General features: G+C 42.3%; 1 protein-coding gene across 1 annotated transcript; it reads right to left on the bottom strand.

Annotated features, from left to right (window-relative positions):
• Nucleotides 1–534: 534 nt before the first annotated feature.
• egr1 (early growth response 1) lies at nucleotides 535–3,355 on the bottom strand. The gene is made up of 2 exons (XM_088294978.1): nucleotides 2,694–3,355; nucleotides 535–2,033 (listed from the first exon to the last, which is right to left on the bottom strand). Exons 1-2 carry the CDS (start codon nucleotides 2,902–2,904, stop codon nucleotides 709–711), a joined length of 1,536 nt encoding a protein of 511 aa, XP_088151104.1. The 5' UTR covers nucleotides 2,905–3,355; the 3' UTR covers nucleotides 535–708.
• Between the last annotated feature and the right edge of the window lie 20,546 nt (nucleotides 3,356–23,901).

Consider the following 23,901-nt stretch of genomic DNA (forward strand, 5'->3'; position numbering starts at 1 on the left):
GGGAGGAAATGCTCTTTTCCTTTTCTTTACTCTACTCAACCATATGTCACATGTGAGAAAGAGAGAAAAAGCGTACCAGTGGATGATATTTACAAACAGAAACTAACACCACTCCTACTCATGCTTGAATACGTAAGTGCTTTTTTTTTTTTTGTCTTTTTCGAAATAAAACGTATCACAGCAGCATCACTACATAATATAGAAAATATGTAGAAAATGTGGCCCTGCTCACTTCAAATAATACAATGCGAATATGCAAATCATTGTTCACATCAATAATACCAAAGAATGATAAGAACGAAACATGGCACACGTACAATATACATATGATAGCTTATGTATATCAGTCATTGTCTCTTGTACTGAATGCATGCCGACAAGGGGCGGACGTGTTTGAGCTCCGCAGCTGCTGGTAATCTTCACTTTTTCTCTGTTTTGTTTTGTGTGTACCTGATAGTAAAGAGCCAACAGTGCTGGATCCAACTCTTTTTGTTCAGTCCGTTATTCTTGTGAAGTGCTGCATTTGTTTGTCAGAGGGGAGGAAAAAACCTTGCCCAGTCCTTTTCTCTCATGTGGAAAAAATCTCAGGATTGACTCAAAACTGCAGAGAGAGCAGTCACAAAAAGTGCTTCATTTTCTGTTTTTGATTGGGAGGGGGAACAGTCTTTAGAGTCTTTAGATGCTGCCGCGCGTCCCTTCAAAGCGATCTTAGCAGATCTCGATTGTCCTTGGGGAGAGGGTGGTCTGCAGGTCTGATAATGGGGTTGGCACAGGGGAGCTGTAGAGGTTGGAGGCGACTGAAGTAGGGAAGGGAGAGGCGACCTGGGACTGGAAGGTGCTCGACATGGACACCGCAGGGTAAGTGGTGGCGATAGAGGGAGACGGATATGATGTATGAGCTGGAGAGGAGTAGCAGGAGGTGACGGGGGACGGGTAAGAAGAAACTGGGGAGGGGTATGAATTGATGGGCGAAGGGTAGTTCGAGGCAGGCGAAGCAGCCGACACAGGGGCTGACACTGGCACCGCCGCCGCTTTCTCTGCCTTCTTGTCCTTCTGCCGAAGGTGGATCTTTGTGTGCCTCTTCCTCTCGTCGCTGCGAGCAAACTTGCGTCCGCAGATATCGCAGGCGAAGGGCTTCTCGCCCGTGTGCGTGCGGATGTGCGTCGTCAGGTGGTCGCTGCGGCTGAAGTTGCGCATGCAGATGCGGCACTGGAAGGGCTTCTGACCCGTGTGGATGCGAATGTGCCGCGTCAACTCATCGGAGCGCGAGAAGCGGCGGTCGCAGGTCTCCACCGGGCAGGCGTAGGGCCTCTCGTGGGGGGGGGTCTTGCTAGGTCGGGTGGGGTACTTGCGCATGCGACTGGGCTTGATCAGCTGAGACTGATAGACACTCTTTAGGTCTTGAGAGCCCGTCTGGGTGGCGAAGGCCTTGATGGTAGACAGAGGGGTGAGAGAGGGCTGACTTGACTGACTCTGAAATGGCTTTTGGTCAGGAGGCACCAGGCTGATCTCTCCCTGCTGCTGTGGGAATAGGTAATCAGGAATCATGGGCACGGGAAAGCTTGTGCTGCAGGTTTTACTATTCGGATAAGCAGGGGGAGGGTACTGCGTGCCTCCATTGGAACCCGGGAAGGCTTGTCCCTGGTCTGGAAAGATGTCTGAGTTGGGGTTGGAGTAAGTTGGGGCGGCCGAGTAGATGGGATTCGGCTCGTTGTGGTGAATGGAGGACGTGAGGCTGGAGCTATGCGACGAGGAGGAGGTAGAAGAGGGCGAAGAGGAGGAAGTTGCAGCGGATGATGATGAGGAGGATGGGTTTTGTGAGCTGGCTGATGAAGTGCTCGAGCTCGCAGGAATGTTGCCCATCAGACCGGTGAACAGGCCCAAAATAGGCTCCGCCCAGAGGCTGTTGCTGCAAGTGGTGGCAGTTTCGAGGGTGAAGCGACCCGTGTAGGAAATGGGAGGAAGTCTTGGGGTGGGGTACGTCTGCTCCAGTACCGTCTTCTCACAGTTGAAGGGGATGTCTGGGAGTGTATCTGCCAGGAGAGGAAGATATAACGTTACTCAAAGTGTCAGAGGCAACAAGTCGAAGGTGTACCCGATAATATTTCAAGATAACTCACAGACACCCCAAACATCTATTCAACTCGATCTCGTTCAAATCATCGTTCATTTCACTACTATATTTATCTACCACAGCTAATCGCAGTGTCAATATTTTGCTCTTCCTGTTTGGCACAAATGACATGCGGACACGCACGCGCGCGCACACACAAACACGTGTACACAAAAACACGTTTCCTTGAGCCAATCACAACCCGGGGCTGATGAATTACAGTAACTGCAGTTCAACTGGTTTTTGGAATGCAATTTTAATGGGGCAATTAAAGTGTTTGTGTAGGCAAGCGGTGACATAGAAGTGAACTAACAATTAAGTATCAAGTGGGATACTTTGTCACTTAATACGTCCGACAGTTCTATAATAACTTAATTGACACGAAAATAAAAATCTAAAGCAATCACACGTATGTAAGCGTTACACAAATACTATTTTCTTACTGTAGGTCTAAATTTATTAAAAAATAATGTTATTAACATTTAAAATATATATATACAACATAAACATCACAATTCTAATTTACTTGATCAGCCAACCCCAAATATTACATGGAGAATTACACTAGCAGCCGTCTTACCCCCAGCAAGGTGATCGTACTGCTCCCCTGGCTCCCCAGAGCCAAAGCCGGCACCTTCAGGTGCGGATGCCGTGAGGAAGGGTGTCCCCGCAGAAGTAAGCATCATCACCTCCTCCAGCTTGGGGTAGTTATCCATGGGGGAGTGAGGGAAGTTCAGAGGCTCCGAGATCTGCAGGGCTGGCAGGAGCATCTCGGTCTTGGCTGCAGCCATTCTCTTGAGCTGCCGCTGGAGCTGTTGCAGGGCTGAAGCTGGAGCCTGGAGCCCGGCGACCGGAGACGCGTGCAGAGCGGCTGTCTGCTGCACGCTGGATGAGCGCAGGGAAGAAGCAACAGAAGATGCTGTGCTCAGCCTCGTTCCTTGCCTCTCGTGCTCCAATTGTCCTTTAGTTTTCCTTCTCACTCAAAGAGGAGTAAAAGATCCACTTGTCTTTTTGTTGTTGTTTTTAGAGAAAATCCAAAGTGTCCTTTTTACTCATTTGTAAAAATGAATAAAGAAGTTGTTTGGTTTTTAATGTGGAATAATAATAAACTAGCTTTTCCAGTCAGGTATTAACCCTCTTGGATTTAATGTTGTTTTTTGACTTTTGTACTTTTGGTGCGATGTTCTCAGTTTGGGAGTTCTATGTGTTTCCCTATCTACTCTAATGGTTGCTCTTGTGGGCTCTCAGGGCTGTCTCTGAGCGGAAAGGTTTCCCGCAGCATATAAACCCTCTCTCTGTGACGTAGATGTCCATATTTGGGGAGGAGGAAGCCCATATTTAGTCACTGCGGTGGAGGACACATGACGCCGGCCGGGAGGGAAGAGAAGAGCGCGCAGAAACTTGACATTAAAGCTCCAGCAGTAAATTGCGAAGACAACGCGGCTTTTCGTCCAATGTCTCTTTATATTGTAAAAGCTCACGAAGACAGCGATATAACTCACGCTCTTTCCCAGGATGCCAAAGATTTCATTTGGATTTCCCATCTGTGCGGCAGGCTGCGCAGCTGCCGGAAAGCCCCGCGCCCCCGCGCCTTATAAGGTCATGACCACATAAGGACTGGCTCCGGTGGGGTTCCAGTTGCCTGCCCTTATTTGGGACTTCCTGAGGCGGCGCTGTTTTGGCTCCGAGGGAAGCTGGAGAGTAGAATTCTGGCCAGAACGCTCAATAAGTCATGTCAGCAGCACAGTCCCGACTCTTCTGATTTATTTTCATTTAAAGCTCCACTCATTAAGGAGGGTTAATGCACTTTGTGTGAATATGGGGAATGAAATGCCTGTTTGGCAACATTTAAATCTAGTAAATAAATAGTGTCTACAGTACACACACACACACACACAGAAACAGACAGACAGGCAACATATATAACATACATGTGTATATACATAGTTGTTTCTTGTTGACTGCTCTTTTTTAAGGGATTCATCATCTCTGTTTTTTTTTTTTTTTTTGAAGGACGTTGACAAGAGGAAAGGGACCATCGGACAGACATGTGTCCCCCTGCTCAACATTGGGGCCATCTGTCTGCTACTCAGCAGCCTAATGTGCCTTGTCAACAACGCAACGCTTAGCTGCGAGGATGCCTGCGGGAAGTCATGCTCCTCCTCCAGCTGCAGCTCCAGTGTCGGGCAGTACAACAACACTGCTCCATGATGAGGAAATCAGTGTGTTCCCTTTGACTGGTGACTGGCATTATTTTATATGTAAGAGAGCCGCGTCAATGTTTATTCAGAAATATGTACACGCTATACACGGGCAACAACTTGGGGGACACATTGGATTAAAAAAAGTGGATAAATACTCGAGCTATGCACATCTATTCAAATACCATTTTTTAATACAAATGATTAGATCAAGGTACATAATTTAAAAACCTTTATGTGACAAAAGATATTTAGGAGGTGTAAACAAATGACATAAGGTAGTTGCAATGTACACACCGTTTTATAACTGGGTATGTGTCTGTCTTTAGAATTAATCAATCAAATTCAGACTTACGTTAAATGGGAGTCAGTGCACATCTGCCACCATTAAATGCCTCTGATTGACCGCAAATGAACTTCAGCTGTTGTAAAAGGCTTTTCCTGACAGTTTACCAGTCACGTCTTACAGCACAAGCTCGTCCGCAGGCCGCTACAACGGTAGGTGAAAAATATATTGTGGAACACAGTAAAGACAATCATACTAAAGTGGAGAAAAAAACAGTAACATTACCAATAACTGGGCGCCCCTCCAAAATTGATGAAAGATGAAACGAGGACTGGTGTGGGATTATGCCTGATTTTTACTGTTTACTTTTAATGTCTTTAAATTATGCAGGTTTTCCATAACATAATGTTTCAAGATGACATTGTCTTTCATGGAATTTTCTCTTTTCCTTTTCGTTTTATTTCTATATCATTCAGTATTAATGATGATTTGGAGCAGAGGCTGGCCAAATCCCAAGCTCGAAGTAGAGGGTGTAACTGGAAAATATGTAATGCTGTTTATTTGTGTGGTGAGTTTTCGATGACGGTGCTGAGGATCAGTGAAACTCAAGTCCAATTTTTATTTTTGCATAAAAGGAGTCACAGCTCTCTTCAAAGCTTGGAAGGAAAAAGCACAAGTCAGGACACGATGATGTTGAGTTACACAACACAACGCCTCCTGCGTAGGGGAGGTGATGACACAAAACCCAAACTCCCGCCTGCATCCTCGGCTGCGTTTGGCCGTAAGGTACTGAGGTCATTATATTTGTGGCACAGCGAAAAGGATGGAGTGCCGAGAGCAGATGAAAGAAGTCATCATTTGATGACACTGTAATAAAATCAAGTTGAGGGGAAACTGTGGGAAAAGCAATAAAGTAATAAAGATGATAAACAGTTGACGGTGCTTGTCTGGGCCTCCCTTTCCTCTGATGCATGAAGGTGAAGCAGAATGCTGGGAGGGCATCGTAGACAAAATCATGTGTGTCGCGATAGAAATGCTCATTGTAATTTTGCACAACTGCGTGTGGATTCCAGACAGCTGCTTTACATCCTACTATGTGCTCCAAATTCTGCCCACACAATTTAGTCAGGGGAGTTCTCGTATGATGAAACAAGACATGCAGGCTCTCTTATTACAGTACACACAAGCCACGCCCCTCATTACAAACGTAAACATACAACTGGCACAAATCCTCTTCAATAGTTAATCTCCTGTTATGTTGCGATATATGAACCTCAACACATAATGCAAAGCCAATGCGGTTATCCAATTCTTTCTTCTCGCTTATAAGCAAAATTTGGAAGTCAGACAAAATTCACCAATTAGTATGACATCACCTGAGGCCTCACAAAACCGCAGTGAACAATTACTAATGAGTGGGTAGTTTGCAAACAGAAGAACGTGAGAAAAGTGGATTTTATACATGATGTGTTAACACTGATTCAGGTGTCATATGACGTCCACGGATTCAGGTGTCATATGGCATCACTCATGTGAAAATGTTACTTAAAACATTGCATGTGCAGTTCATAAAGATGTTGCAATGACAAATCTTTTTACCCTTTCCTCATGTCCCCATTTTCCTACACTGTAAATTTCACAGGGCACTCTAGACTATATTTGGTCTCAGTAAACCGAGTATAATTTGAGAGTAAAAATTTGAGTGTAAAATATATATATTTTTTTTGTGCTGTCAGCTGAGAGAAAGACAGATGTTGCCTCTGTTAATCCTCATCATATCTCCTCGGCACCTCGTTCCAGCCCTACACAAACCGAGGGTGTAGCCCGTTCCACACAGGTGTCTTTTGTGCAAAAATTAGACACTAACTTAAGTTGTTTAAGCTTGAAAATTATATAACACCTGAAGAGAGGGATGTAGAGAGACCAAAAGTGTCTGGAGCTGGTTGCTGGGAAGCACAGAATGCAGTTGTGGCCAAATTGGATGGAGGTGGAGAGTGGCGAAATTTAAGAGGATAAATTCAATAAGTATCCGGTGTTGGTGGCTGTGCAACACACCAGGGGAGTTGATAATTAAATAGCAGAGACCTGATTGTTTTGGGTTGAGTGATAGTCTGAATATTAGCCGCAGAGTGGAGAGCAGAGGCTCAGAGAACATTATCAAGATGTAATTTCTCGGCCTGCTTTTTGAATGATGACAGCAGGGCTTTACTGCCTGACCTTCTACCACGGTGTACTTACTATTAGCTAATAGAAGCAGTTCTCGGGGACTCCCAGCTTTCCAGGGGCACCCGAACAGCTCATCAAAACTGATTTAATGAAGATGTATTTGATTCAAAGCAATTATTATGGTTTGAATATTCATTCACACTCTTAAAAGCACATTAAAATGTTACACTATCACGATCGTTTTCATTGCCATCCCTCTTCTTGCAATGAAGTACTCTATATTTTCATGCGCACGCTCAGACTTGATTGAGGAAGTCAATTGCATAACTCACTGCTTCACATAATTAAAAAGTATAACATTTAAAAGCAGTTGCAAACAAACAAACAAAATACATTCAAAAACAAAATAAAGAAACTAATAAAATTACTAAAAGCATCCATATTTAAAATAGCTCAATTATAGGTATGCAGGTGGGGAGGCAGAGTTTTCAATCTGGATTTTAAAGCATTCATAATTGGAGGTGGCTTTAGTTTTGTTGGTACGTTATTACTTTTGCATGCAGCCTAACAGGTAAATGCTGCTTCACCATGTTGTCCAGAAGTTATTCTGCAATACTTAAAGGGGCGGAATTAGATTTATTTTCTTAACTTCAACTGTAGATATTTTACAATTGAACTGAATGCTAACATATTGCCTAATACCATTGACAGGCTAATGGAAATTCACATCAATGTCGACATCCACACAGAACAGCAACATGTGCAAAAATAGCATCCATTTTTGTGAACAGGTATACAAAGTATTCACCTTCTCTGCATCTTCTTTTTCATGCTATTCTTCCTTGCCAATGTGGTACTACACCAAAGTTGTGCAAACTCTAAATTCCAAACACATAAATAATGATTACAAATCTGAACTGCAATATGGCATGGGTTCACTGTAGTTGAGGTTGTACGGCGTCTTGAACACGGACCAAGCAGAGCGTGCAGAACATGAAAACTTTTTGACTAAATGACACCCCAGCTCACTTTAAATCATAAACCCCATTGTCCAACTCCACCCATTACATCACAATGCAATGCAGACGAGAACAGCACACCACCTGTTGCTTCCCTCAAGCAGACTTGACTGAGGAATGTGGGCCTGGAGTGAGCCGCCATATGATTATACTTTGAAAGAACACAAGGTTCGCTTTTTTACTGCAGGAGTTGATCCACTCAGTGCTTCAGGCGTCAGTGATGTTTGAAAAATGATCTGCTTGCACTTCACGGTCGCCACAGGCCGCCCGCACTCCCAAGGTTGTGACGGTGGACCGGTGTCAACATATCACACATAAACAGGACCCTGGCATCAAATAGCTTCTCTGTCTGCTTATCAGCCAGTTGATGCATCCCTGAGGTGGTAGGTGACAGAGAAACAATCCACGAAATGCAGCACAAAGCCCACACATACGTAGCTAACAGCGTCCCCAAAGATAAGTGACTCACTGAGCTAAAGGCTTGTTTGTTTGAGGCTGGTGACAAAAGAGCTGACCCCTGACCTTTTCAGCTCCCCATGAATCACCGGTAGTGCACTTAAAACACGGGGATTCCCTATATGGTGTTTGGTGCAGTCACTGTGGTGCAACAGGAAACAGTTTGTTTACTCGTTTTAAACAAACAGGTTGAGTAAATATCCTTCATCCTCAGAGTGACATTGTGCACATTTTGTTTCATGTATCTCATTGTAAATCAAGTGAAAGATTTTTTTATTACGGTAAGCTTTTTAAATAAAATGACATACATTCACTCCAGAATAATAACGCCTCATATTACAATCAAACACATGAATACAAAATGAAAACACGTGCAAGGAGCAGGGACGTACTGGGAACAAAACCGAATGTCACATCATCTACTTCATAAAAAAAAATATGGAGGAGTTTTATGTGTATATCCATCAGATTAATTACTTGTCATTTCCGTAACTCATTGTCATTTTTATTTATATTAATTTTACTTAATTTTACTGGACCTTATATTAGATCCAAGGTCAGTAGAACCTTCTCGAAAGTCTTTGACACGTCAGTTGACATTTGTGGGCAAAATGTTATTTTTGTTTGCCCACGTGGCAAACCAACAATCCTGCCTCATGTGATTATTTTTGTTTAATGTGCGTTGTCGCAAATAGAGCTATAGTTGCTCAATAGCCTGTTTCACATCCTCACTGGATCTCCTTAATCATTGTTCGGATTGTTTGTTCCTCAATTTTGTTCTAAAATGGCATTCAGGCATCAGCGTGCATTATTAAAATGAAATATTCAAGCTGGAATCACGTGCATGCTGTTTCTTGTAGCGTTGAGATCCTCGTACGCTCAAACTGTATTTTTTTTTTTTTTTTTTGTATGACAATTTTCTCGCTTTTGTTTGCTCTGTACCGTTTTTTATTTTTCTCAACGTTATCCTCAACTTGACTCACTCTCACATGTTTTGTTATTGGCCAATGAGACAGCTCGCTTGTCCAGCCTCTTCAGCTAATTGCTCATCAGCCTCTTCAGACAAGAGGACATGCATTTCCCCCGTCACTTTTTTTTTTTTTTTCATAGAAGTGTGTGCCACTTTTCTCATTGTTGATGACTTTGTGTGTCTATTCAATGCTTCATTCTGACCACTGAAGTGACATGTTAATTAAGTAAACAGTGACTTTTAAAATGGTCAAGTGCAATTAACATTTAAGCCACTCAGGTAAGTCAGCTACAAATATTCTGCAGTAAACATGCATTTGTAGAGAAAATAGTATATCATATTTAAATTGTCCTTTAGAAGACAAGCTGAATTTATGTGTTTTTTTTTTTTTTTTTTAAATTAGGAAAATTATATTATCTTGCAATTTCCATCCTTCCATCGATTATCTGATCCGCTTCTCCTCACAAGGGTCGCGGGGGTGCCGGAGCCTATCCCAGGTGTCTTCGGCCAGTTGGCAGGGTACACCCTGAACTGGTTGCCAGCCAATCGCAGGACACACAAAGATGAACAACCATCCTCTCTCACCCTCACAATTTAGAGTACTCAATCAACCTACCGTGCATATTTTGGGAATGTGGGAGGGAACCCACGCAGGTACGGGGAGACAATGCAAACTCCACACAAGAAGGCCAGCACCGGAATCGATCTCACGACCTCTGCACTGTGAGGCCATCGTGCTAACCAGCCAGTCACCGTGCCGCCCATTTTGCACTTTCAACTATATCCAACTATTATCAATTTGTTTTGGAAAAATCAGTCTAATGAAAATTAAATGACTTTAGCTGGGATAGGCTCCAGCATGCCCGCAACCCTTATGAGGAAAAGCAGCTCAATTAATGGATGGATGGATACAGTATATGAAACTGAAACAGACTGATCTACTTGGTTTAAACAAATAAGTACCAGTACTAGTAAAGGACTATTCTCTATTTTAGATGCCGCTTCTCGGCTAGATGGTGTGCACAAGCTTTTCCCGGGTCTATTTGACTTTTAAGTCAGAGCAGAAGTCTCCTTTGGTCCAGCGGGCGCAACTGATGAGAAAAGTTTACTTTGAGGTGAGCGTGATAGTCAAAAGTGCGCGTGAGGTAGACTTCGTTCCATTGCATGGGAGGAAAAGGTAGATAAATGGATAAAGAGGCATGCAGAGGCAAGAAGAAATAGACGGAGAAGAGATTTCGACAGACTGAAAACGAAAGTGACTTTTGCCGGCTTGTTGACAGTTGGGCCTCAGGGTAGCTACGACAGCTCGATTGAGGTGAGCTTCTGTTCCACCCTCCTCACCCTCTCTTAGCCCCGCACCTTCCCACCTCTCCCCACCGCAGCTGGAAACTGTGGCTGTGGGATAGCCTACAGGGCTGAGGAGACAGGTCTCCATCAGAAAACTCCAGAAGCCTTAACTATTATATGATAATCATTTAAGCAAGAGTGCCGTGTGTCAGCAACCATGACAGCTGATGAGGCGCGGAGACAAAATGACAGACGAGACAACACAAAACAAGGTGGAGGAAATACAAGCAATGGAAAAAGGAATATATGAATATTTGACACATGACAGAACATTTCTTGATAGCATTTGGGGATTAGGTATCTCTGTACTGTCAACTTTCGGATCGAACATTTCTCCATGAAACATGAGAAATACAAAGTAGAAAATACAGTTACATGCATGTTTTGTTGTTGCTTCTCCGGCTATTTCACCATCATTGGTTTTGTGCGTAACTCAAAATGGTGTTGTGTGTTGTTTTTTTTTTTGTAATTAGTTCGACCACTGAATGATTTCATTGTTACAGGCAACAAATAGAAAGTTGTCGTGTCAGCCAGAAGATCCGCTTAAACACACAAACACATGCTTCACATTCACATTTAGTGCATTAAAGCATCTCTTAACAAAAAAAGTCACATAGAACTCGACATATGCTCTCTGCGGCCGAAAGCAACAGCAAGTTTTTGTGTGTGCAGTCAGAGGTTCCGCCTAACGCGCACGCTTCTTCCAATCAAAATTCTAACAGCGGCTGCTTTAACGTCATTAACACGGAAAAGGGAAAAAAAAGGACGCTTCCCGGGATCTTTTCTTGCTTAAAAAAATAAAACAATTAGAAAATAGACAAAAGAAAAACAGCTGGATGACATTGGTTTGCTATTTTGGACGGAGACTCTTTCTCCGACTGAAACTTAAAGCACAATAGGCGCTTATTTGCTTAGTGTGTCATTGCTTCATATTAAAGTATATTCTCACACATTATTATTTCGCCCTGTATTTATTTTCAACCACACACTAATCAAAATTAGGAGAGGGGGTGTTAGCGTGGGATCTGTTCCCACTCAATGACAGTGTCTGCGTGCCTTTGCGACTGGCTGGGGACAAGTTCGAGGTTTAGTGTGCCTTTCGCACAAAGTCAGCTAGGATAGACTCCAGTGCAACCCTGTACAGGATAAGCTGTTTGATTACAACACATATATGATGACAATTGCATTTCCATTCATCCCAATGGGAAAATTCACCTCAATTTGCTAACCTTTCGAGTTACAAACTGGGTCACAGAACCAATCAAGTTTGTAATTTGAGGTGCCACTGCATTTTAACAGCATGTTTTGAGATGCTTCATTGTCCATGTAAAATTTTCCATTTCTTTCATAAATCCAAAAAATAGTCATTAACTCTACCTAAAAAATTAAGTCAAGTCAAGTCAAGTCAATTTTATTTGTATAGCCCCGATCTTAACCCCCAGGAGGGCAAGGAAAAAGTGGCAGCCTGTGTTGGAGCGGTGCTTTACCCTAACCCCAGAAAACCAATGCAGGGATGGGAAGAATATTAAAATCCAACACAGGAGAGAGATTTTGAACCCAGAATTGCTAAGCAGAAGGCTCGCTGCCCTGATTTTATCACATGTTTAAGTGATTCAAGATGTATAATAGGACAAAATCATAAGTACCGTGAAGCAAGTGGCATTCATTTTAATTTTTAACCAAATTTCCTTTCTCGCTTCTACATTGAACATGAGAAATGACATTTAACACAATCAGACACAATGACTGTCAAATCCCATCAGTTATAATCGTTTGTGCTTTTGTTGAATCTTAATAACAAAAAAGGGAAAAAGTTCCTAAAAGTCTTTAGGCAGTCAGAATGGATATAGTTGGCTTTTTATTTTCGATATTATCTAATGAGCACTTGTAAATGTTCCGCATGGTGCAACGGGATGAAGGAGACAACGAGATTCAAATAAAATGTGGGCATTCACCTTAATGGGAGAAACGTGACAGGTGATCAGTGTTTACATTAAAACAGGGTGAGAGTTCAGATAAGTCAGGGGAATAGTTTTCTGCCTACGCTGGCGGCAGACGGACTAATGAATTTCTGTAAAGTGCGCCGCAAATAAAAATAAAGACACACAGAGGAGGTTTGCGTGCTGATGATTGTTGATGCTGACAAGTACAAAAGAGTTAGGACGGCGTTGAGACTTGCAGTAGTGTACACTTTGTAAAAGACAGTTGCACTAGGGACTCCCAACTGGAAGCATGTGTTAGCTAGTGAAAGCTAGTTTTAGTGTAAAATGTCGGAACGACACTTCATTGGAATATGACATTTTGGAATGACTACATATACTAAATGTAAATGAACAGACACAAAATACAATGCATTGAGTTGAATGACAAAAAATATAAAAAGCAAATTTTTTAAGCATTTCGAGTGCGACCTTGAGGAATGAGTATACAAACAGTCGGGAGGATTATTGGCTTTGACTTGCGGGCAAAACTTTGACTTACAAGCCCTGAATGGTGGCATTGAATTCAAGTCAATTCATTTTTTAATAAGTGGCAGTTTGACAGATCATGAACAACTCTTTAAAGAGACTTTAGTTATACTGCCAGATGAATCAAATCAGTTGCTATCAAATTGAACATGAAACAAAGAGAATGGTGCATTGTGTATTTAAAAAAAAAAAAAAAAAAAACTCGTTTCCTTCTGCGAGCTAAATGCTAACAAAAAATCCAAACATTAAATGATAATGGATAGCATCTACAGGAATGGATTTACAATGTTTTAAGCAACTACACACAAATGATGCGTCAACACATATAGAGAGAGACAAAATGATACTCACAGGGATGAATAAAAAAAAAATATTTGGGGCATTTTGAATTTGCCAAAAGTGTGTAAATATTTCCATGACAAGGCTCATTGGGTTCATGCATGAGCTGAATGATTTAAAAAAATAAATAAATAAATAAACAATCCGGATTCATACCATAACAAAATGTCACATTCCTTTCTTCTATTTCTATTAGTACAATATTCTATATTGACCTTTGTTAAACTTTTTTGTTAACTTTAATAAGGGAAGAGCAAATATAAAGAGAGCTTGACTCTTGTCCACTTACTCACCTACTTCCTGCCCTGTTTCTCAAACATATGGCAGCTATCTACTTTCATCTTCTATTATCGATCGGCCTTGGTGGAGGTCTGCACTCTATTTCGAGTGCTCCTGTATTGGAGCACACCACTATAAGGGTTTGTAGAATGAAGTGTTTTGAGGACCACTGTTGGAAATAAGCCCGAGGGCTTTAATGTGATTTTATCCACTTTGATGCCTGACTGAGTGACGGGAAGTTTTATTCTTCTCTCTTCTATGTTATAACCAATAAATTCAATCAATCAATCAAAGTGATTCTGGTGCTGGTGTTTGCAAGTAATCCAGCATGGAAAGTAACTTTTTGTCCTGGTCAGTTCAAATATGTTCTCAGGCAGCTTTCTGCGAGGACACACTCACAATGAAATGCACACAAGGGCCCATCACAATATTTGCTTTTGTCTTACAAATCAAACACGGCATACACGTGGCATATTGAACTACAGCACGATTAAGACTGAGAGCGCATGTATCCACAAGTGTGCGGGCGCCACACACCCAGCGTACAGCCTGGCAGTCCCTTGGCTGTAATGCAGCGCACAATTAAAATAAATCTCCTGCTAAGGCCACATGCTGCTGTGTTTTCTCATAGCTAAAGAGGTCCATAGTAACAGCAGACAAATGTTTTCATGAGAATATTTGGATATATTTGGGACTATGAATAGGCGTAGTGTCATAATTGAGCATGTAGGAGTAACAGGCTCAAGGAGTTGGGGAAAGAAATAGACTTGAGTCGAAAAGTCATGAACTTCCTTTTTTTTTCTGGCTGTGGGATTGTGACAGTGTGTGTTCTCATTACGGGCGCACAGACAGCCCTCCGTGGCTCTCACTCGCGCGTTCCATCTATCTCTGCATTCCCAGACAGCTTTAGCAGTTCAAACCCTTGCACTGCGGCATTGTCACACACCATACTGGTTGCCATGGAGAAATAGTCCTCCGGTCTCCAAGGTATCCGAGTCTATTGTATTTGGCTTCTTTATTTAGATGAAAACATGCTTTGTAGGAAGCGAGCTACTTGTTTTGTGTTTTTTTGGGTTTTTTTTTCCTCTCGCTGTTTCGTTTTGTTTCTTCTTCTTTCCTGATACATCAGTGCAAAGTTGCATGATGTGTATTATTTCATTTTTATCCTTTCCAGGAGTTTGACTGCACTCATGTGTGTGTCAAGCTCGTCAGATGTTTTGTAGCAATTAATTTCTGGGTGTCTGCATGTCATCATCTCGGGAGGGGACTGTATAAAAGTCCCCCCCCCACATTGCCACAACCCTCACTCGGGCTTATAATTGCCTTCTATTACCAGGGCCGGGTGTCACTGTCACCAGGAGGCTCTCGGTTAGCGACAGATGATGAATAAGAAAGCCTTCCTACTGCTTCTTATTTTGGCAGAATACAGGTTACACATGTGCAGAGTGTGCATGGTAATTAAAAAAAGGAACATCGCCTTCCAGTTCAGTGACCTTCCTTGTTGCATTATAAGAAAACGGTGAAGTTGTTTTCTGCAGCGAAATGGCTTATGACAAACCACAAGCTCAAAGTGAGACATGTATAAGTCACCAAAAAATGTGATCCTGAACTCTTCCGTGCTGCGACCTTCAACCCTGTTTATTTGCCTCTCCTCGCAGCTGTCAGCGGGTTGCTACCTCCGCAAACCACTGGCAGAGAAAACCAAACAGGAAGTGACATCACATCCTCTGCACCGTGACGTCGCCAGTCTGAGTGGAAGCAAAGATAGAGAGAAAGGAAGAAAAAAATAGAGAGGCTGTCTCGTTCTGGGTTCAACTCTCAGAGTCTTGTTGTGGGCCAGACAAATGAAAAGAAGTAATTGAAGCCACTAACAGTATGTATTCAGTGAGACAGACATGTGGCTTTTATCCACCACTGGCTGGATGACTGTCTCACTGAACATTACTTGGCATCGCCTCGCTCAAGTCTTTGACATTTGCTCACTTGGTTCTGACATTTTCTGCAAGTTTCTCACACTCTGTGTTGCTTTGAAACAAGTGGCTCTTTATCCACTGTCAGAAATCTCCATGTCCAGGAATCAAACTAAAAAGAGACACGTTTCTCTTTTTGTGTAATGTTAAAACATCAATTATTTAAGCCAGCGTCTGACGCGTTTCATCATACGTATAAACTTGGATCAAAAAGTGGGAGAGGCTTTGGAAAGTGTGACGCTACGCTTTGTCAGCTGTGGGAGCGAGGCAGGGTGAATTAGTGCTGTGTGCACAAACGTGCTGCAGCGTGATCTCCTGGCACAGAGGCCAAAAGCCTGAATGAATGTGGGCGCTGATAAACGTGCCAAAACAGGCGATCGTCATAATTATGTTGACATGTTTCTCAGTGGTCCACCTATATTTTGCTCAGTATCTGTCATCATTATGCTGCTGACTCGTCTGTCTGGGGTCTGTCTGTTTCTGGGCTAGCCTTCTTCTGACAACTGAAAACAAATAGAATAAAAGTACAAATATATATATAAAACACATCTGAATCATGGATGTGGATGCGTGGAAACTCTAATTAAAGTGATCTTTGGAAGAGCGCCTTAGAAGTGAAATGTTTCCCCACACATTTCTCACAGCATGTGCCGCTCTGATGACAAATGGGAAGTACATGTGGGAATTGCAAAGAAACGGGACAACATATTGCACTGACGCCAATTACCATGATACATGCCACATTTATTTGATTTAATCTTCATTTATCCGGATCAGGCAACTGAGAAAAACCACCTGGCGGGAGGAAGAAGTGCAAAACAAAGGCAAATTTGAAATAAAACGTAATGCAAACTCTACAATGTAATTTAAATAATACATCACATCATTGTATATCATTGCTGTCCTGTGAAAAACACATTTGTCCCGTTTAGGAAAATATTTTCATTTCCACGTTAACGCGTAACACGGAAATTCATAACATTTAGTAAAAATAAGAAAAAAAAAAAAAAAATGGAAATTATAATAATAATAATGTTGTAACAGGTTAAAACAGGTGTAGAGATCATGTAACATATCTCTTACTAACTTTTTATTGGGATAAGCCTCACTGTTCAGAGGTGCAGGGTTCGATTCCGGCTCTGGCCTTCCTGCGTGGAGTTTGCATGTTCCCCCTGTGCCTGTGTGGGTTTTCTCCGGGTACTCCGGTTTCTTCCCACGTTCCAAAAACATACATGGTAGGTTGATTGGACACCCTGAATTACTCCTGTGTGTGTTTGGAAGCGCGGATGGTTGGGTGTCTTTGAGTGCCCTGCGATTGGCTGGCAACCATTCCAGGGTCTACCCTGCTGTCTGAAGACAGCTGGGATAGGCTCCAGCACCCCCACGAGGAAAAGATAATGGATGGATGGATATTGGGATAAATGAGTGGTATATTATATTATATATATTTTATATTATTTGTTGCAGACTGACAGCAATGTTGAGAGGAAGTGTGATATCGGCAATAGAAGAGAGTTAGAAAAGAGATTTCTGTGAGCAACCAACCCGGCCGCCACACTCTAGTGTGTGAGTGCTGGAAATATAGCCATCCACACGCAAGACTACAGTGTAACACGCCTGGGAAGTACGGGGGAAAGGGGGAAGCATGTGGGGTGGAGAGGAGGGGAGGATTGTGCACAAGCGGCTGGAAGGAAGAGAAGCGAAGCCTGGAGTCTGTCCAGGGGAACTCCAGACTGCTGTTACCCAACAATGTTGTCTCTCTGCAGGGGCCGGGAGACTGACTGAGGGCTGGTGTCTTTACATTCACACACGCTCACGCTCACACAGTGTGGTAACTTGTGTCGCCATAGTAACACATTGACCCTGGCGTTGAAGTTAAAGCTGCTGAGCTCTGCTCTGAGTTGTCCGGTGGAGTAAACCTGCCTATTTGTAGAAGCTCCTTGGCTCTTTTTCAACATGTGACAACTCGAGGTAATCTACCTTTTCCTAAAATGAACCCTTTTCATCTTCATTTAACCAATCTGCTGATCTGCATAAGCAAACAGGATGGATGGGTGAAGCAAGATTCTTAATACATACATACGAGGGGATCATTACGAAATGTGGCAAAACTAGACATGAAATTCAATACCATGTTAGCGGAATTATATACTGTATAGGGGAATCTTAAAGAGTCATTTGAATAGATTTTGAGATCTGAATTGCGCACCTTCAGAGTAGTACCATGCTGCACCGTAACATGCGGCGTAGCTCTGCGGTCTACTTGAAGAGAGGCAGCGTAATTAACAGCAAAAAGAACTGGCAGAGAAGGCCCCCAACTAAGCGGCATCAGTAGTAAAAGTCTTCTTTTGTCGCAGAAAAATTACATGTCTGTGAGTATTGTTGTATTTTCTGTTTGCATTTATGCCATGCTGTGTTAGAGTAGCAGTTACTTGAGGGTTTAGAATTACTGTAACATCTGCGCTTGTTTCTGTGAGCCTGTCTCCGGTGTTTTGAATTATAATTTTATAAAGGTAGCAGACTTTCTTTTGGCTAAATTATATGGTTGGGTTGACCACTTGGGTGTTCAAATATACAATTTTGATTCCATTTAGTTTTGAGTGTGAGTTCTACACAAAACTTCAAATGGGATTGACAAACAAAAAGCTTCTAGCAAGCATTCGTCGCCTCTTACTTAGTGTGCGAGCCCGAGTTAGAACTGGTGCTGAGGAACACTTAAAAAAATGCGGTTAAAAAAGTTAAAAGCGGGTGGGAAGGGTAAAATTATTTGGCAAAAGGAAAAAGCTTGATAATTGTTCTCTCTACTGTGTTGCTCAGATCTTTTGGTAATTGACGTCTCTAAATTGTCCTTAGGTGTGAATGTGAGTGTGAATGGTTGTTTGCCTTGTATGTCCCAAACGATTAATAGGTGACCACGCCAGAGTGCACACCCAAACGTTATCTGCAATGGGCTCTCGCTCAAATGAGGATAAATGCTCTAGAAAATGGATCGCTGGATGAATTATGTTTTTCGCCGTAGATCTGAAATGTTTACAAATATACTGAACTTTCCCAGTAGGACATGTTCTATCGGAAATGCCATCTGTTTTGTAATTTTCCATGCGCTTGATGCGGCACTGACTTGGCAGTGACCACAATACTGCCGTGGTAATGGTGCCACTCTTTTTTTGTGCTGCTCCCACTTAGAATGAATTACTCCAATTCAGTCGTAGTCGCTAACTTCAGCTGGAAGAATTCCAAGTGTGGCCCTGGAAGATGGCCAAGTTCACTAACCTCGACTGGTGTGAAGTCAACATAGGAAGGCAGCGGAGGTCTCACAATACACCAAGTGTGGATTGGAGCTATTCGGGATGACGGAACTGATACGGATACTGTCGTTTCCTTAACAAATGAATTCCCGGACATGAAGGTGTTCAAAGGCTCTGCATCTATTTAACGTGATTGATGTGATTTATTTTACTATCATATCTCTGCGTGTGATCTGTTGGTGTCTGTCTGGTTGGTATTTATAAGTTACTCAAGATAACCGTCTGACAAAGTATCCCTTTGAAATCCATCATTTTGAAGAGTAGCAGAGTGTTCTGGAAAAAAAGAAAATGTTATTTTTATTATTTATGTCAAATAATTATTTCCTAAGAAAGAGAAGAATTAATTTCTTTATTGAGCAAGGGTCCTATGATTTTTGAGCATTTTGTCAAAATATGAAAATAATTAGTGCAACTCTAACAAACAAACTCTGAGTTGAGTTTAAAATAGACAAATGAATGTTATTTTTGTTTCGCTGTGTTGCATCTTAGCACACATCACGTCAACAATCAGTCATCATGCTTCAATTCTCTTTTTGTCCACTTCGGAGTAAATGACTAATCCTATAGGTTGAGGACGACCGCGTCTACGTCAGAGCTATGCTCAGTCAAAGCAACACTTGCTCTGTTAGTGAATAAGAGTTGCAACTTGACTTGTTGCACGCTCTAATTGGCTTGGGCTCTTTCCTTTGTGGCCGTGTGCGTCACGCAGTGAACTAAACCTCAGCGCAGACATAAGCATATTAAGACTGCCGAGTCAAAATAGCTCAGAGTAGTGAAATAAAACCAATATGAATGTGGAAGTGAGTATTTTTGGTCACCTGTGATGTTGTTATGGTCTGTTAAATTTAGCTCTGTGGTCTTCAGTGAGGACTGGAAACAGTGACAAGGACCTGTTTTGCCACTACACGTTTCCGGTGTGCTATGACTAGTGAGAGAAAACCGCAACCCTGTGACGCAGCATTCGGAAGAATAAAAAGAGAGAACACGATCAACAACGAGGCGTGGAAAATCAGCAATGAGGAAGTGGCTTCATCTGAAAGGAAAATTGTTGACTGAGCTGTATACTGTACACATACTGTAACATTTCCTGTGTGTGTGGACTTTCCCCTTTAAGATACCTGATAACAAAATGATTAATTTCCCCAATGACAGCAGTCACTTTGACAGACCCTATATAGAAACAAAATACCATACTGTGTAGGAACACTATTTGCTTCCTAATGCACGTGCCCATATAGAATTCTTTATACACGTCATTATCATTACTCTAAATGGTAATTGCAGTTCTACCCACAAAAACTTACATGTATTGGAGGCAGCCAAATAAAATGTTATAAAAGGAAGAGAATAGACTGTTTGGAATTACGGTAATTAATAGGAATGTATTTAAGACTGGGCCACTGATTGTGTTGTGGGTTACTCGCCTGACTTGTGTGCGGCCGACTATACTCTGAGCTGCCAACCATTCCCCCTACCACCCAGCACCCCTCAGTGACCCCGCACAGGATAAGCTGTGTTGATGATGATATTTAAGACTTTACATTCTAAATGTAGGTCAGTGCTTTTAGTGTTCAGGCCTGCAGAAAAGGCTTTGCAGGCCCTTCACGAGGGTCGCGGATGTGCTGCAGCCTATCCAGCTGTCTTCGGGCAGTAGACGGAGTACGCCCCAAACTGGTTGCCAGCCAATCGCAGGGCACACAAAGACGAACAACTGTTCACACTCACTCCTTGGGACAATTTACGGTGTTCAATTAACCTACCAAGCATGTCCTTGGAAGGTGAGAGGAAACCCAACGCAGGGATGGGGAGAACATGCACACCCCACACAGGAAGGCGGACTCAAACCGTGCACCTCTGAACTGTGAGGCGGACGTGCTAACCAGTCGACCACCGTACCGCCCACTCAGCTGTGAAAAGGGTCAAGCTAATCTTTTTTACAGTCCTGTACATTGATTTCTAATGAGAACTCACACTTGAATTAAATCTTGTTTCTCTTGTTTTCCTTGCTGTTATGACTTCAGAGGCCTTTTCTTCCTGTAGGTCATTGTTCAATTGACCTCCACTATAAGCATTGCACAGCAGCACATCAACACGCTGTCTTTCCGCAGGACGCCAAGAAAAAGGACTTCATGCTTTGGACTGCAGCCACAAATGTGCTGCAATGTTTCCTGATGAAGCTCAGAGGTGGCAGGGTTTGAGAGTCTGTCTGTTACATAAAAATCCCAATTATTTATTTCTAAACGTATTCATTTGTAAGCAGACCAAATTGTGGATGGTGTTTATGTCACTGTTGTGTGATTATTTATAACTGTGATCCTGAGCTGCTAGTCTGAGGGAATAAACGCACGTTAAAATATTTTTAGTTCATATTGTGTCACTTATCCCCCACAAAACATCAACGAGCATGCGCTCATTTGTGTGGAAGATAAACTGTGAGAAGCAGTGTTGCGTGTGTGCATGCGTGCGTCTGTTCATGAGTGTTGGAAAGAAACACATTTCTAGTGTGAAGTTTGTCTCTAAAACAACACTGAAACTCATGAATCATCTCTGCTGCCTTGATGTACCCATAGGAAGTAACTATGGAAGTGTTTCTTTCTCTCTCTCTCTCTCTCTCTCACACACACACGCACGCACGCACGCACGTACAGATCCACTTTATAAAAGAATCCCCGTCAAAAAAAAAAAAAAAAAACGGAAACAAATAAGAACATCACAGGCCATAAACTGTATCTCAAAAGTATTAAGCTGTAAAGTTTTTTTCCAGGGATTTCTCATCGATTACGAGTCCCAACAATTCACAAGGGGATTTTTCTTTGAAAGCAACACCAAATCTTGGATCAATAAAGTTTGGCTGAGTCCACATCACAACAGTGCGGCCATTTGCTCCGACAAGACAAGGTTACCATGGTGACCCCTCGCACACAAGGGGATATATGTTGAGAGTGAAAGTCATAAAGAAGAGAACGTGTGTCTGAGTGCGTGTGCGTCCGTGTGCGTGTGTGTGAGTGTGCGTACGTATCAGCATACACGCCTTATGCTACATGCAAAGAGCGAGTCGGCGCTCAGCCTTGACTTCCTGAGTCCTTCCTTTGTAAAAATGTGTTTGGTTTGCTGCGACAGAGCGAATAGTCGCTCATTATTCTTGTTGTATGAGCCTGGTCCTGAGGGTGACAGCCATAATGAAAGAGTCCTCTCCCTGAAGCAGAGAGGGTAAAAAAAACATTCATATAGCGATGAACTGGAAAAGAGAACGATTCTCAAGGCTGGAAGAAATCACCTTTAAAAAGGTACAAGTGCTTTGATAGCTAGATGGCACACTGGCATGTCAAATGGAGAATTAGTTCTTAGTCATCACCATGGCAACCATGAATCCAGGGTTGCCACCAGGGGTTTGTGGCCCTGTTGAAAAGAAAAAACATCACTCCGGGCCCCACCACATCAATGCTGCAAATTGAAACTACTGTTGGGGCCCCGGTCAATCATGGTCATCACTTCTCACCACCTTGCATACATCAACTAATTCAGTTAGCTAAATTTTGGGGTCTAGAAAACACTTACTCTGGAGAAGTGAGCACATGTGACCCCAGGGAAATGTCATAGAGCAATAAAGTTTAATTGCACATCCACAAGAGTAGGGGGCGGCAGCGCTCTCATTGTCAGAGTGTGTGCAAGCGAGTATTAGTGTACGGTTTGCACACATAGAGCAGGAGAATAGGGATGAAAAGCAGTAGAGACTTATTCTTTAGTTGTGAATTGATCAATATATTTATTTTGTTGTGGCCTTTAATGTTGTAAAATGAAATAATGATACTATTTAAAGTTGGGGGTGCAAAATAATTTCTCCTAACTGGTGTAACAAAAAGTAATTGTGATGCCCTGACAAAAAGAGAGAGTTGACGATTAAGACACATTCACACCATCACCGGGTGGGAACTGAAACCACAGTGCCTGCATCAAAAGACAACTTCACTCTCCCAGGCGACAACGACAAATTCTCCAAAATATGTGGGATAATTTTTGGGTCCAATAAAACCGAAGTTTAACATTTTTTTCTTTTTTTTTTTTAACCATAATTCCAAAAATTTTCATTGGCACAAACATGGTGGTGGCAGCATGCTGTTTTTCTTCAGTTGGAACTTGGGCATTAGTCCAGGTGTAGGGAATTATGAACAGTGGACGAGCACACGAGTGCAACAATTTTATTTCTGTGGTTGAGAGAAAAATCTCGCAGGTCATTAGTGAGAGTTATGGAGGAAAAAGTTATGAAATTATTTACCTTGGTCCATTGTTTTTCCCATTGCAAAATCCTTGCATTTGTTCTTGGGTGTGCAGACTTTTTTTTTTTAATCAAAGTAGTAATACACTTTTCTTAAATTATTCTGTGGACATTAATGCGACACCTGGCAGTCTTGGGACCCAAGTTTAAGAACCGCTTTTTATATTATTATATTGGTGGACTAGCCTGGGCATTTTTCATATTATGTGAGCCCCGCCTCTTGTGCTAATGTACATGTTCAGTGTGTTTGCGAGTGTGTGCGCACGTGTGCGCGTGCGTGTGCGTGTGTGTGCGTGTGTGTGCTGCGCTTCAACAAATTCTGATACAGATTAAAATCCTCAAACATTTAAATTGCATGACAGTTATACATACTAAAATTGAACTTTTTGTGATGTTAAAACTACTGCACAGTTGAAGTGGTTGGCTTAATCAATTATTGTTGTGATACAAAATTCTCACGAGCCCCATGAACGACTGGCGACAAGGTTCCAACCAAGACTGTGACTTTGTGAATATTTTTATTCCGTGTGGACCAGCTTTCACAACAGTAGTAAGAGCACTGGGAAGAAAAAAATCTTACAAGGAACAGGAAATTTATTTTCTTTTCCAGGGCTCTCAATACTCGTTTAACTTTAAAACATTTGAATGAATCACACTTTAGCATTTTTCTCTGTATGATGCACATGCATAAGCCATGAAGCGC

The sequence above is a fragment of the Idiotropiscis lumnitzeri genome, chromosome 4, assembly GCF_059441095.1.
Source record: "Idiotropiscis lumnitzeri isolate Australia: NSW breed Sydney's pygmy pipehorse chromosome 4, RoL_Ilum_1.0, whole genome shotgun sequence".
Classification (NCBI taxonomy): Eukaryota; Metazoa; Chordata; class Actinopteri; order Syngnathiformes; family Syngnathidae; genus Idiotropiscis; species Idiotropiscis lumnitzeri.

What these genes read in the sequence shown, in the direction of transcription:
- egr1 (XM_088294978.1), bottom strand. Translation starts at nt 2,904, where the DNA reads ATGGCTGCAGCCAAGACCGAGATGCTCCTGCCAGCCCTGCAGATCTCG. An exon ending in GTACGATCACCTTGCTGGGG is followed by an intron (nt 2,034 to 2,693) that starts GTAAGACGGCTG and finishes CTCTCCTGGCAG; the next exon opens with ATACACTCCCAGACATCCCC.